At 39.0% G+C, this 14,630-nt stretch overlaps 1 protein-coding gene across 1 annotated transcript; it reads left to right on the top strand.

Moving 5' to 3' along the window:
- The first annotated feature begins 3,957 nt into the window (after positions 1 to 3,957).
- copz1 (COPI coat complex subunit zeta 1) lies at positions 3,958 to 8,744 on the top strand. The gene is made up of 9 exons (XM_005732543.2): positions 3,958 to 4,220; positions 4,665 to 4,733; positions 5,358 to 5,439; positions 5,528 to 5,619; positions 6,971 to 7,026; positions 7,119 to 7,196; positions 7,284 to 7,335; positions 7,418 to 7,456; positions 8,094 to 8,744. The coding sequence occupies exons 1-9, from the start codon at positions 4,203 to 4,205 to the stop codon at positions 8,139 to 8,141; spliced, it is 534 nt and encodes a 177-aa protein (XP_005732600.1). The 5' UTR covers positions 3,958 to 4,202; the 3' UTR covers positions 8,142 to 8,744.
- The last annotated feature ends 5,886 nt before the right edge of the window (positions 8,745 to 14,630 follow it).

Raw genomic sequence — 14,630 nt, 5'->3', positions numbered from 1 at the left:
CACACGCACGTCTATCTATCATCGTACAAAACATTTTAAATGAAAATGAAAATTTTACACATCTGCACAAACATCCAGAGAAAAGTTGTAAATGTGATGATAACTACATTTGAGTTAATTAATGTAACATTAAATATACACTGATGGGCTACAGTTACAAATTTTATTCAGCTGTACATTCACAAGCTTTGGGAACATGGATGGTTTTGTATGGCCCAATATAATATCACATCCCACTGAGACATAAATCACAGTGTTTTCTCATTGTTCTAAGATGGAAAAACTAGGTGGCTGACTAAGTCAAGAAAGGTGAATGTCTACCAGGAATCAAAGAAGGGACTTCCCAACCCAAGTTCCTAGCACCCAGCCCCTGACTCAACCACTGCCACAGCATGCCAAAGAGCACCCTGTTATTACTGCAACCACAGTGGTTTTGAATCTGGACACAGTTCCCAGGTCAACGCCCACATTCCCTGTTTGTGTTTGTTTGCTTCAATTAGTCTTTGACATCTCTGCTTTCCAGCTTGCCTGAACCTTTCATGGCTGTCAGAGTTTACTTATTGTGTAGCTCAGTTCTCCAAACAACTGTGCTTATAAAACAGGCCAGAGGTGCTGGCTGGGAACTGCCCACAGTTGAGTCGCTCAGGCTTAGATTTGCTTCATGTGTGTTACGTTTTGTATTGACGCTAATCTGAAATGATTTGTCTGCTGTTCTTTCCGTGGTCGTTAAAATGTTCATTAAAAATTAAGGATTTGTGGTATCTCTGGTTTTGTTGTAGTATTCAGAAAGCTTTAGCAAACATGAGTGGGAAAAACCGCCTCATGACCAAAAAAAAAAAAAAAAAAAAAAAATGGATGTGTGCAATGGGTTGTGGTATCAAAAGGGGAATATTTTTGGAGTCAGTTTCTGGGAAGGGAAAAAAATAGAGAGGGCAGTTTAAGTTTTTTCTTTTTTTATATTGATTGAGAAAAAACTAAAAAGCTAAAAATTACAAAAGGGGTGACATGTATCAGGTAATGTGCGCAGCCGTTAGTGGGAATATGCAGATCGGTATCTGACTGAAAATGCAACCCATGTTATAGGATGTTGTTACACAGGTATCGCTGATACCGACGTGGCAGACAGAATGAAAAAATGTGCATGAAAGTTGAAAGATTAATAATCGTTTTGGAAATTAACTGGAAGCGCAATGGTCTGTCGTTCACACAGCATCAGTAGCTCTGTTTGTCACGATGGTCACACATTACCAGACATAAGAACGAGAAAATGAGGAACCTGAACATGCAGCATCATTCTTCTGAATGTCTCAATAGTGCCTGTGCTTATCTCAAGATGTTCAGATAAAGATAATGTTTTGCAACAGCAGTATTGCGTTGCCTGATTATTTATTGAGAGCCTCTTTTATTTTTGTGCAAGCGTGTTTCTCAAAAAAAAAGTTGACATGCCCTGTACAGTGTGAACTAACAGCGAATGCAATGAGTTGCAGTTTTTGTACACATCTATATTTGACTGAAAACGTTACAAAAACGACATAGTTTCAAGTACTAAACCCGAGAAATGTTACTGCTGAAGAATACAAAGCAACGCTTTTCCAAAAATATCTCGACGGGGTGTTGCATCACCGGGTCTCTTCAAGAGATTCTTCAAGCTCTTGGGAACGGAGGGGATGAATTGCTTTTCTATTCTTACTTCATATATGATTCCATTTGCTCAATTGCTTGGAGCCTCCTTTGTGTTATTCTTTGTTTAATAATACAGTAAGTATTTTATGTGCCATGTATGGACAAGCAGGCCAGTTTAGCAACTGTACTCTTTTACTATGGAGCCATGCTTTTGTAATAGTTGCTGAATGTGATTTGGCATTGTCTTGCTGAAATAAACAAGATGTACCTGAAAAACGGAGCTGCACTGGCCGTATATGTTTCTCCAAAACCTGCATATATCTATTTGAACTGTGTGCTGATAACAAGCAGAAAGAAAATGGTGCACATTGCTGTTTCTGGATTTTTTAAAATAAATTTATGTATTTTTTTGAATGGTAGTATGTTAACTTCCATTTTTTGGATGCACAACAAGCTGACTTTACTGGAAATGTTTTTTCAAAAGTCTCTCCAAGCACATCCAGTGATATCCACTGCAGAATGTCATTTTTAATATTGGCCTTTCTCTGAGTTTTCTGATTCTTTTATATGATCTCTACCATGGTAGAAGATGAGATATACAAATTCTTAAACAAAAGAAATTCTCAAACTGTTGAAGCAAATGCCTACTGAGCCTCCACAGAGTGTTGAATCCATCTCCAGTTTTCATCTTAAACACTCAGACTCTCTGGGAGCATCTTCTATGTTGCTTACTTATTACCAATCTGTGTGAGTTGTGAGATATTCCATCTGTTTTTAAAAAATAAGCATAAGAGCATTTTTCATTTTTAACTTCTAATATTCGACTCATTATAATGTTTAAATTGGTTGCAATTTTCTTTTTATTTAGGCAGTGCATCACATTCCTCTGGAAACAGGTTGTGTATTATTTCGGTCAATGTGCTCTTCAGAATGAAAGTCAAGTCTGGTTGATAATGAACACATATTGGGGGGGGCAGGGAAAGGAGGATGTTGGTTGGCGGAAGCTCTGTTTTACACCGATAAAAGGAGCACTTGATTCATAGGAAGGGAACTGCTAACTGCTGTGGTTGCTGGCATGTTGTGGCGAGAGGGTAACAGCCCATACTATTAAAATACTTCACTTTTATATAATGCAATGTTATTATTTTCTAGTTTTAATCTTTTACGTAAAAAAACACTGCTGATAATTTTCAAAAATAAGGTAAATACTTGATGAAACTCGAAAAAAGCTCCTGAAGAGAGATTATTAGCGATCAGTTTCCTCACATCATGCTTTTCCGGTGCAGACTTTATTATTTAGGATGTTTTCATGACAGAGTAGTGGTGTATATGTTTAATACCACTTACTTTTTGTAATAATCAATCCAGTTCTTTTTTAGGTAAACTGAATCAGTACCATATGCCATCCAGAAAACTTACAGTCATTATATACAGTAGGTATTTTGTTTCTGTTTATTCATTGTATGTGTTGATTCATCATTCAACTTTCAGACATCAGTCAGCTTTGCCAGTCATCGTCACCACTGTGATGCTTTTCAAACACAAAAGAATAAAAATAAGTTTAACTTTGCGGATGAGATGGCATGACAATATCAGGCGATATTTAACCTTTTAGTATGAGCTAGTTCAAGGCAGTATACAGTTTCCTCTCTGGTCAAGGCAATTTTGAAATCGTAGTGGCTAAATTTGTGCAAGCATACTGCAGTGTTGCAACATTTCATAGTTTCCCACAGTCCTCTTGTGAGCACGCATAAGAATAGTTGGTATCTCCTCACAATACACGTTCTGCAGTTAAATAATGGCTGGACATTATTTGCTTTTCAGTGATATTTGAAGCCCAAAAATATCCTACAGTAAGGCCAAACAATGATGTAATTTATGGAGTTAGATAGAGGGAAATCCCCATCAGCCTGTGTTTCCAAATGCTTCCCAGAAGTGGGAACTAAGATAATTGGAGTTGGTTAAATGTAGGAGGATACTGAAAAAAGATGTTGATGAGTACGAGCAAGCTAAAATGGCTTGTAAAACGAGAGATTTACCACTAAGTCCTACAAAAACAGCAACCACCTTTAGTCATTAGGTTTAATTACAGTAAGCTCTGCAGGGATGTGAACTCTAAAATAAACATCCTGACTTACACGTGTTTTTTAAGAAGCTCATACGAGCTACTAAAGGCATTTACATGTTTGGATTTACGGTTTCAACCACAAATGGATTTTTAAGTTCTATTGTAGTTAGTAATCTTCATAGTTTGAAGTTTTACACAGTAACAGGAGACAGTCCGAAATTACAGTAATAAAGTTAGTTAATATATTGTTTAGCTTTACGTTTGGGCCATTAAACGGTTCAGACTTTTCCGACTTAAAGGGCAAATGTGTTATAACTACAGGCGAGTCTGAAAGTACTTCTTTATTAACCACATCGCTTTTGAGGCTGTTTGCTCTGCAGTGAACTGATCTTTGCCCTGCACGCACAACATACGGCACCGCGTCAGCCAATAGGAAAGAGACTCATTTACTGTACGTATTACGTAGCCTAATGCTGCTAGCCCGGTAGCTGGTTTGCTAACAGGAAAGAAGATGGATTCTCCCATACTGGTAATGTTAGCCCATTTATTCATTTCTGACGATGTAAAAGCCACCAGCGTTATCTCATTAGTACTTCACATAAGTATTTACTAGCAAAATGTTTCTCGCGGTTTTGTTTTGTAGAGTCAGGCGAATAATCCCAGTGCTAACTACAGTAAACGGGTTGGCCGTTTTAGCTAAGGAGCTAGCATCTTTAAAGTTAGCTCGTATATGCGTTTGTTGATGATGTGGAACTGTCATGTCTCCTTCACGATTTGGTGATTTAGAAGTCTTTTAAATAACATTTAGACTGATTTTGTGACGCCAGTCGACACCCAATTTATTCAATTTACTTGCATAGTTTTGATAGTTCATGTTTATTATTTAACATACGAGTTGCCACATTTTTAAAGAATTAAGGCGAATTCGTTCCTGGGTAGGATAAACAATGCCTAACGTGTGCTGTCTTCACAGGAACCGTCCTTATACACGGTCAAAGCTGTTCTCATTCTGGACAACGATGGAGACCGGCTTTACGCCAAGGTATGAATTTCAGACATCTGTGCCATCATGATACTTCATTATTATTAACGCCGGTGAAATGCCAAATAGTGATCTTCTGCGAAACAGTGAATACTGGACAAAAATCACTGCTGATATTTAAACGCATGTAAATTAATTATTGGCCTATAATCTGTCAAACTCTTGTGAATGGTGTCAAGTTATTTTGAGACTGCACTAATTTTAATTCTGATTAAATATTCTGAGTTTGTGCGGAGGGGCCCACAGGAACTCAAAGAAAAATCATGGAAACACTCTTGCTCTGAAGTTAATTTTTAATTGCCACCTAAAAAAAACCCCACCAAAAAAACAAAAACACTGCCTGATTCTGTAAATTCTCACATAGCTACATTAAACACAAAATTCAGTCCATAGCAAATGCTGTATTTTTTTCCTGATTAAAAATTATGTGCTAAACAGCTCCCAGTTACTTTAGAAAAGTGTAAACCTTTAACACATGTATGACTCACTATTGTCTCGTTTTCTCATTTTGGGTTGATTGTTTGCAAGAAAATGTCATCATCTGATAATAAAAATGAAAACTAGTGAAAAGGATGTAATTTTTAGACTAATATCTAAATGTGACTTAATTTCTAATTTCTGCAGTATTATGATGACACGTACCCGACAGTGAAGGAGCAGAAGGCATTTGAGAAGAACATATTCAACAAAACGCACAGAACAGACAGTAAGTCGTCTTTACACTGTTAAAAACAGTTACTTTGCCTCAATGCATACCTAATATCGAGCATGGTTGTTTTTTTATGCCTCTTTAGGTGAGATAGCACTACTTGAAGGCCTCACTGTCGTCTACAAGAGCAATATAGACCTTTTCTTTTACGTGATTGGAAGTTCACATGAAAATGAGGTAAGTTTAATGACCATAAAGTTTTGTAATGAATCCTTTTTAAGTAGGAGCTGAAACTTGCTTATGTTGTGCTGAGGAAAGTGACAGCACATGCCGAATATGGATCCTGCCTCATCATCCAGTCTGTGATAGCCTGAGTAATGGTGTGAATCACGGTACATGAGCAAGTTTTGACTATTATTGTTTTGCACTTGGAACATTATAATTGCACTAAACCACATAAGAAGTTTTCACAAGTAAAGTCCATAAAATTCCAGGTGAGTCCAGTGGAAACGCTGCCCTTTCTCACATGTGGCAGACAACTGGAAATAAACAGAGTCATTTGGTTCCTCATTATTGAAACATTTCTAAAACTACGCATGGAGAAAATGTTTTAGTTAACTTAAAAAAAGGGAGGGGGGCTTTTGAAAAACACAGAAACTAACTGAAAAAATTGTGTTTGCTTACAAAGCTAACTAAATTAAACTTAAAAAAGTCAGCTTTACTCTTAAGGGTAGTCACATTTTATTTGTTAACTTATTAATATTGTAATATTAATAAGTTAACAACTTGTTAATATTACAATACAATAGTACTCCTTAAATCTTACCCAAAATAATAAACCTTACCCCTGAATTATTATTATTGTTATTATTATTTAATCTTTTAATTGTATTTATTTTTTGTTATTAAACTGATAAACAAACCTGAAGATTTACAAACCAAAAGAACTAAATTAAATAGATTTGAATCTATTTAAATTGAATTGAAAATAAAAATGAAATAAAAAATTAAAACTAATGAAAAATATAAAAGTTTAATAACTCTGACACAGACTTCAGTGGGTAACCTGGTGGGTAAAGATCGTCTGATGACGTGATATTTGCGTTCACTTGTGCGCGTCGCAGGGTAGAAAAGTTGAAGGCTACAGCACACGTGTGAGGCTGAGCCTTAATTTCCATCTTCATTCTGTCTTTTGTTATATAGTAAATTATTGAATTTTAAGTTTTTCACTCCCTCCAACTTGGTGTCAGGAAACCCCCCCCCCCATATGTAACTTTGTATTTGTCTTACCGAATAGAATTTTAAAGCAAATTGTAGAAGCATATAATTTGCTATCATGATTTGGCTATAAGCTGCTTTTCAAATGTATTAGTAGTATTTTGTGTCCCTGTTTTTTCTCACACGATATATGCGACTCTAGCAAATATGTCCTAAGTAAACCAATATAAATAAAAAAAACTGTTGAACCTTTAGTAACGAATCAAGTGTTTTATCCTCAATAAAAAGTGGCTTTTATTTGTACACTGTTGTAATTTAAGAACTGCTTATACAGTGCACCGATTCTGATGTGTTCTTTTGTTTTCAACAGCTCATGCTTATGGCTGTTCTAAATTGCCTTTTTGATTCGCTCAGTCAGATGTTGAGGTATGTTTTTGCAGCAGTTATTTACAAACATACAAACTTTTTTAAGGCACATTTTTTTTCACTAAAATTAACGTGTATATTTTTAACTGCAGAAAAAATGTTGAGAGGAGAGCTTTGTTGGAGAATATGGAGGGACTCTTCTTGGCTGTGGATGAAATTGTAGATGGAGGGTGAGTAAAACTAACCTGATAATTCTGATTCTTGTCAGTCATCTTTTAGAGTTTTACATCACTTTGTCTCCTGTGCATTTCCTGCAGGGTGATCTTAGAGAGCGACCCACAGCAGGTTGTGCATCGTGTGGCTCTTAGAGTAAGTTGCTCTCCTCTGAAACATTCAGCCCATTTTGACATCGGTTGTTTCTGCTGCTAAAGTAATGTAATTGTTCTTGTAGGGGGATGATGTGCCTTTGACAGAGCAGACAGTCACCCAGGTGAGAAAAACATTCGAACTCTGATCTTCTCTCTCCCATAAAGTTTTAAGGCTCCATTAGTTTATTGACTGTTAAAACTAATTTCTTCAAAACCTGCAAATGCAAGGTCATTGCACTCATTCTCATCCATGCTCGCATTTTGCATTGTGTCATATGCACGTCAGGGTACATGACTACTCATTTGTTCAGTGGTGAGGTGGTAGGTAGCCAGCGGTGGTTCCTGTCTTTTAGCTCTTACGTGTGTGTGTGTGTGTGTGTGAGCTCTTCTTGATTAATGCTGTCATTTAAGAGGCCTGAGACTGGCTACTACCACCCCTCCTTTGGCCATGATTAATAGCTGTGCCCAGTCCCCATGCTTTATGGTTATGATTCGGCTTTCCTTCAGTGGATTAAGATGATTAATGAGCTCTTGCATATTTTCCTTCATTCATATCACTTGCTCATCATTTTTTTCTCTCAGGATTTCAACTTTATTTTAATTGTGGTTACTTTATCTTCCTTGGTCGTGCCACTTGTGTTTTTCTTTTACTTTTATTTGGTACTGTTTCTCCTAAGGGTAGCCGTTCTTTTCTGGGCCAGTAAAGTCGGACTTTAGTCAATGAGATCTCTTTGGTCAAGCTTGTGTTTTTTTCCACAGGTACTTCAGTCTGCCAAAGAACAGATCAAGTGGTCCCTTCTGCGATAAGAGTCATGGCTGCACCAGAATACCATCGAGCCACTATACAGCCAAGATTTCACAGCACTGATCTACATATTCCTTTTCCTCTGATTTCCACTCCTTCAGTTAACGCTGTGACAGTACTGACCGCTGGTTCAGTCACACTCCCAGGACTACTTGACAAAGTTTCATTTTCAGTTTTTTTCTTGCACAGGCGTGCATTGTTTAACATGCTCAATGTGGGGATAAGATGTGCTGTACATTCCAGTAATGGTTGTCCTGTTTTTATTTCTGTTATGGTTTTTCTTTTCTTTTGTCTTCATCAAAGAAGCTGGTTGTTTCTAAAAACAGTATACAGATGTAAGATGTTAATAAACACCATCATCGCTTGTGACAACATTCCACGTGTCTCCTTACAATAACAGTTGTGTCATTCTGGACTGCATCCTTCCACCTCTTCCACATTACTGTAAAACAATCCAGTCAGTTTCTGTCCCTTTCATTTACGTGGGTGTTGTGATTAAAGTATTATTGTAGTCATTAAGTTCTGTATGGGATCTTCCATCAGCAGATACAGTTAATAAATATCTGACACTGGCATGGGAAAAGCCATGATGTGTCCAAACACTACCTGTTTGTATGGTGTGGCTTTAATATTAGTTAGTACTGTGTTGTTGCACATAGACTAAGAGTCGCGAACTGTTTGTTAACATTCATAATTCTGTTATTTAAAAATATTCACACCTTCAAGTTTAGCTTTTAACAGCTTCTGCATTTCAGAGTTGAACATTTTAAGTGTTCTTTGTTCTTCAACGCCTGAATACATAACAGAAGCTCAAGGGCTCCATCTCCTGGCGTTGGCAACAAAGTGCAAAAATACTGTGAACAGGAGGAGACTCATCCATGCAGGTCTGTTGTGGAACTTGCATAGTACTCGGTACTGTGACATGAGAAGTTTTATGGAGAAACCCCTGATTCATTTCTTTACTACTGAGAGCTGCTATGTGCACCGTGAATTGTGTGCTCCCATGCATGTACCCCCCCACCACCTTCATATGCTGAGCTTGTGCTCATTTGAATGCAAATGAAGGAAACCCCCCAGAGAGGAATGGGTACGAGTATAGGCACTAGATCATATTGGTACCTGATGCATATTACAAGAAAATGATATATCTGCATTCTTCCAGCGAGGTATTCCCATATGTTCCAATTCTGATCTTTTCAAAGTACTCTTTGTGAGCAGAGATTTGTGTTGGCTGTGCTGAAAACCATGTGCTTATATCCATGTCTAATCCAAACCACGTTTGGTAGCAGGCCTTATTAGAGTCTCTTCTCTCCTCGTACTTTAGATTACATAAATTATCCTGAAGCCCTTTGCATGCTGTGACAGGTCTCAGGTCATCGAGCTACTGTTTGTAGGCTTTTTCACAAGCTGTCATATGTCAGAAGTTTGCCAATGTTTCTGTTCTGGATATCTAAGTAATTTTGCTCAGACATCAAAGTAAGAAACTGACAGAGCAAATGCTCTTGATGTAGAGGTGTCTGTGGCCTGGAGGAGTTTGCTGAAAGGATCACACACATTTGTGGTAATGTTGGAATCCAGAAGGTAAATTAGCGTTCCACCTTTGATTTGCCCCATGGAAAATTTTATACCTCCTCCTGTGGAAAAAAAAATCTCGTGAGAAAATAACCCGAGAGTGTGAGAAGCAATTGTGATATTTGGATTAATTCAATGTTAGAAATAAAATATTTATGTTTCCTTAGCTCAAAAAAACGAAAGGAAAAAACACCTGAAACATATCAAAAATACTGTGTATTAGGCTTCGTGACAGCGGTTGTTAAAAAAACAACAGTGTGCGTGTGTTTTTGCCTGGATGCATGCATGTGTGTTGTCTTTACAAAACAGAGTAGTGCAGTCAATGAAAACGGTTATTGGGTGTGAACTGTGGTCCCAGTGTCTTGACTTTGCCCCAGTTTGTTTCAGTCCTTGAATCTGTGGCTCTTTATAGCTGCACAGATCGACTGAATGGAGACCATGATGATGCTACTTGTGATTATTAAGCGTTTTACTGGATAAAAAGCAGTAAGAAAAGGAAAGGTAATCATTATAAATGGACTCCATTATTGCACCAGTTTACTGTTATCGCAGCGGTTTGGTGGTATAATGAGGACAGCTGATGTCTCTGTGTGTGGTTTCACTGAAGGAGGAGGAGGGGGTGGGGAGATGAAGGTTAAAGAGGATGAGGTTGGCTGAAGTAGACAGCAGTAAATGTAATTAGATGAAATCCCAGTGAGGGCACAATGCGGAAAAGAGAGGGTTAAACCAGATCCCCACCCAAGGTGCCCGTCCAGACCCTCACTCTTCATCTAGATAGCCCTGCAGCACCATCGGCAGCTCAGTGACGCGATTTCATCCACTAATTACAGTTGCACCATCATAAAAACCAGCAAGGTAATTTATATTAATTATATAGGAATGAGTATAACAGTTTGAAACGCCATGGCTTGACATGCTGTACATAACATGCAGTAAAATTGTCAGAGACGTGTGGGCTCAGAGCCTTGTAATTGATCAATGCATACAGTGAAAGAGTCGCTCAGCGTGTGTGTGTGTGTGAGCGACTTTCTGAATTAGAGTCTATAAATTATCATCATCTGTAAGCTTACAGACTCTTTATGTCATAGTCAATAGGCCCAAGCACCCATCCAATGGCTTGTCCTGCTAACCAGAAACAACACAGGGGAAAACAATGACAGCATGTTGGATGCAGTACAGTAAATGTATTAAAGGAAGTGCCATTATACTGTCTGAGTGGAGCAAAGGGCAAGACCAAATGATGTTGGATGACCCACTGTATTAAAATTAACAAGGCCATTTTACCTCTACTGCTTTCACATTTCCACCCAGTATATAAAATTACTAACATAATGATGCTGCTTTAGTGTTTTGAAATAAAATAATATGAAAGGAAATCACTCCCTCGCTGGCTCATTTTTCACATGCCTTCATTTCCAGTGTTTAAAATAATAACAAGAGACCATCAAAAATCTATAGCATCGCTGCAAAGGCAGCATTTAGAAATAGGTCATCGAAGGCTGCTCGAAGCACGTGCGGCTGCATGTGTGAATGCGTGCATGCAGAGAAGAGGAGGTATGGGCCCGGGCCTGCTCCCTTTGCCTCAGCAGCATTGTGGCAGCCTGGTGTGGTTTATGACCGCAGTTGCCCTCTCCGGGTCTGTTTATGGATTCCCATAGAACAGAGAATCATAGCCACTTCAAGGAAAGCCAGCCAAAAACAACACCTCCACCATTGCACTCTTGCCTGCTTTAGCCATAAGTCAGCCCACTATTTATGTTTCCCAAGGGAAAAAAAAAGAGTTTTCATAGTAATGACATAAGATGACGGTAAATTCTGATGCTAATGTTTAATTTTTTTTTTGTTGATGTAAAATAAAACTGTCACCACAAATGTGTCTGCTTTATTGGATGCTGTTACAACTGGGTGAAAAAATTGTGAGGTTTGTTAAGGGAAAGCTTTTTTTTCTTGGGGATGGAATGGCATTGCCTTTGCAGGACCGGTTACTTTATGATACCTGTAAGATTTATTACATGAAAATGTTCAACTTTGATAGGATAATGAAAGTGCACCACCAAGGGCATTGTTAATCGAGGAAATATTCCACCTGATGTGTTTTCCCTCTGTTGTTTTTCCCACAGTTCTCTTGTGCCAGAGCAGTGCATTACTCTTCTACTGAAAGCATGCTTCAGAAGAGTGATGGTGAAAATCCTCCGAAAATGCTGCCAGTGGCTGGATGCAGCAGGATTGCTGCGTCCAGCCAGCAGTCGCATTGTGTTTCTTTGTTGCTGCACAACAAAAATCCTCAAGCACGGCTGTTCAAGTTTGTTGAGCGGCTGGGTCAACTCCGCCATCCTGTAAAGGTGCACAGCTGGCTCACATCTGGTAAGAGGATGTGCTCAACTGCCTCCTCCAGGCCCTTGCAGGCAGGGTGCACTCTGGAGGACATGCTTCTGGTGATGCTGTGTCACACCAGTCAGAGGTTACTGGGTTACTGCGGCTATCAAACAGTCAGCACTACATTTTGGTCCAAAAATGATGCAAAATTGTGCTAAAGAAGGAACATCAGTCATTTTCACTTGTCAACATCGGACTCCGGCATGCTGGCCGTAACGGTTTATGAGCGTTTCTGCTGGTGTTATTCAGCTCCCACCGCATCCGTCAAAGACTAAACATGGCTTACAGTTCATGTTTAGTCTTGTTTTGCATGGAAAAAAGAGGATCCTCTGGATAATCCACTCTCTTGTACTACAGTGTAAGTGTGTGAGTGTGCAGGAGCTCAAGAATGTAAAGAAAAAGCATTTTCTGTGGCATACCTCTAAACCCCCAGCTTGTTCCCTCCTCCCTCTGTCATCTACCCTTTCTCCCCTCCCTTCCCCGTGGATTCCCCAACCACACCACAACACCGTTAACAGAGCGGCCCTGACAGATTTACTGCCATCGTCTTTCCATTGGCCGCCAGCGTGACAGCTGAGATTTAATGCTGCCTTCTTATTGGCCAAGACCTGACAGGTTAATTTATAGGTGCACTGTGATTTGATGCCTCCTGCCTTTGAAGTGAGTTACAGCTCTGTCGCTTATAGGACACAGAAACGGTGTCAGGTTGCAATCGTAAAATCTTATCCCTGAAGGGAGGTGGCACTGGAGTATAATAGTCCTTACATCATAAGAGCAGAGGAGACTTTCTTGTGAGCACAGAAGGAAGAACAGAGAAATGTGTGGTATGGTTAAAAAAAACAGACCACTAAATTTCTATTGAAAATGATTTACATAGATCACGAAGCAACATACTTAAAGGGATGGTTCACTCCAAAATGAAACTACATATTTTACCTTTGCCGTGTACTGTTTTGTTGTGAGTCGGCCTGGTTCTGGGTGTAGATTTCTCTGCTTTCTCTGGAATATGAATGCGTGAACTAAATACCTCTGTGTTCAAATTCCAATAAAATACATTTGAAAGAAAAAACCCAGCAGCGGTGATCCAAGAGTCCTGGCAGGGAATAGAAAGAGACAGCATATTTCTCCCATAATGGCGTCTCTTCATTGTTAAATCAGAATCAAATTTACAATCCTTCTCCTCATAAACAAGGTCTTGAATAATCAGGCCCCATCTTATCTTAAGACCTCATAATACCACATCAACCCCAGTAGAGCATTTCACCCTCAGACTCCTGGCTTACTTGTGGTTCCTGGATATTTAAAAGCAGAATGGGAGGGTTGTCTGTTTGTTTGGGTTTTCTCTGTATTATTGTAGCATCTTTACCCTACAACATAATGCACATTGAGGCCCCTTTTATTATGATTTATATTTTATTAGTATAATTAAATTGAATTGAATGTAATGGAACTGAATTCCACTGCGCCTCTTTCTGTGCTTAGGCTGCTGCCCTCATGAACTGGCCAAAGATAAGCGCAACAAAAGAGATGGATGAACTGTGTCTCTTTCTAGAAATATAGATCTAGTTAGTCAAAAAAACCAAAACATCTTGCTGTGAGCATTTACTTTTCTACCAAAATACACCCATCAACCGCATGACTCTGCTGACAGAAGGGTGCGTCGACTCGTGGTTAGAGGCTGTGACACCATGACAGGATGTAAACATTGATGGGTGTCCCCCTCAGCTTAGCTGTAATGTTAGAAAGCTGCATGCTACTTTGCGAGTTGCTACTATTTGGGTTTCTTTTGAGTAACTGGATCAGGATTTCTATTTAGACATAGTGCTTTGAGCAAGGCGAGTGCCCTCTGGTTGTGTTATATTAAAAACAAAGGCAGCCATCTCTATAACTGGTATGTCCCAAACTGGGCTGCTAACAGGTAAAGTGTTCGTTTAATCTTCCTGCCTCTGATTTGATGTTTTCCTACCTGAATATGCATAAAAAAACAAATATGGAATAAATGAACTTATTTCTCACCTCATTTGTTTAAGCTGTTTTCTTTCTACTCTCATTAGACATCTGTCACATCCAATAATGAGCAGATTTTCAGGTGACTCAGGGGTCAGAAGATCATAACTGATGGAATAAATCACTATATCGCTAAGCTGATCACCAGCAGCAAACTGCCAAAGTCACTTTGGAGTCTGACTACTATATCTGCTCGCTGCAGCCCCAGTGTTCGTGCAACACCATCATCTATCTGCAGCCTATCTCTTCATCAGCCTGACAGTCAATCCTGACAAGATCAAGAAGACTGAGAATGTGGCCCTGTAACAGCCTTGACCCACGGAAATCTCTTAAGGGTAAATAGCATGACTGCCCCTGCTCCGTCTATCAACCTCTAGTGAATTCATGCACCGTTTCCCTTGGAAATCAAATCCCTCTCTTTACTCTCTCACTTCACACTTGAGGATGTCTGCTCAAGTGGAAAATTGTTGGAAAATAAAGAGACTGAGGAAAGCCCTGGTTTTGCCTTGTCAAGTGGGATTGCATAATTTCATAAA

The sequence above is a fragment of the Pundamilia nyererei genome, unplaced genomic scaffold, assembly GCF_000239375.1.
Source record: "Pundamilia nyererei isolate P.nyererei 1_Seehausen unplaced genomic scaffold, PunNye1.0 scaffold00047, whole genome shotgun sequence".
NCBI classification, from domain to species: domain Eukaryota; kingdom Metazoa; phylum Chordata; class Actinopteri; order Cichliformes; family Cichlidae; genus Pundamilia; species Pundamilia nyererei.
Note: the sequence above shows the minus strand (reverse complement) of the source record. Positions and strands in the feature narration are given on the sequence as shown.

Bases quoted from the DNA above. Each gene is read 5' to 3' on its own strand.
- copz1 (XM_005732543.2), top strand. The intron at 7,027-7,118 runs GTATGTTTTTGC...TTTTAACTGCAG, and splicing joins TCGCTCAGTCAGATGTTGAG to AAAAAATGTTGAGAGGAGAG. The intron at 7,336-7,417 runs GTAAGTTGCTCT...TTGTTCTTGTAG, and splicing joins TGCATCGTGTGGCTCTTAGA to GGGGATGATGTGCCTTTGAC.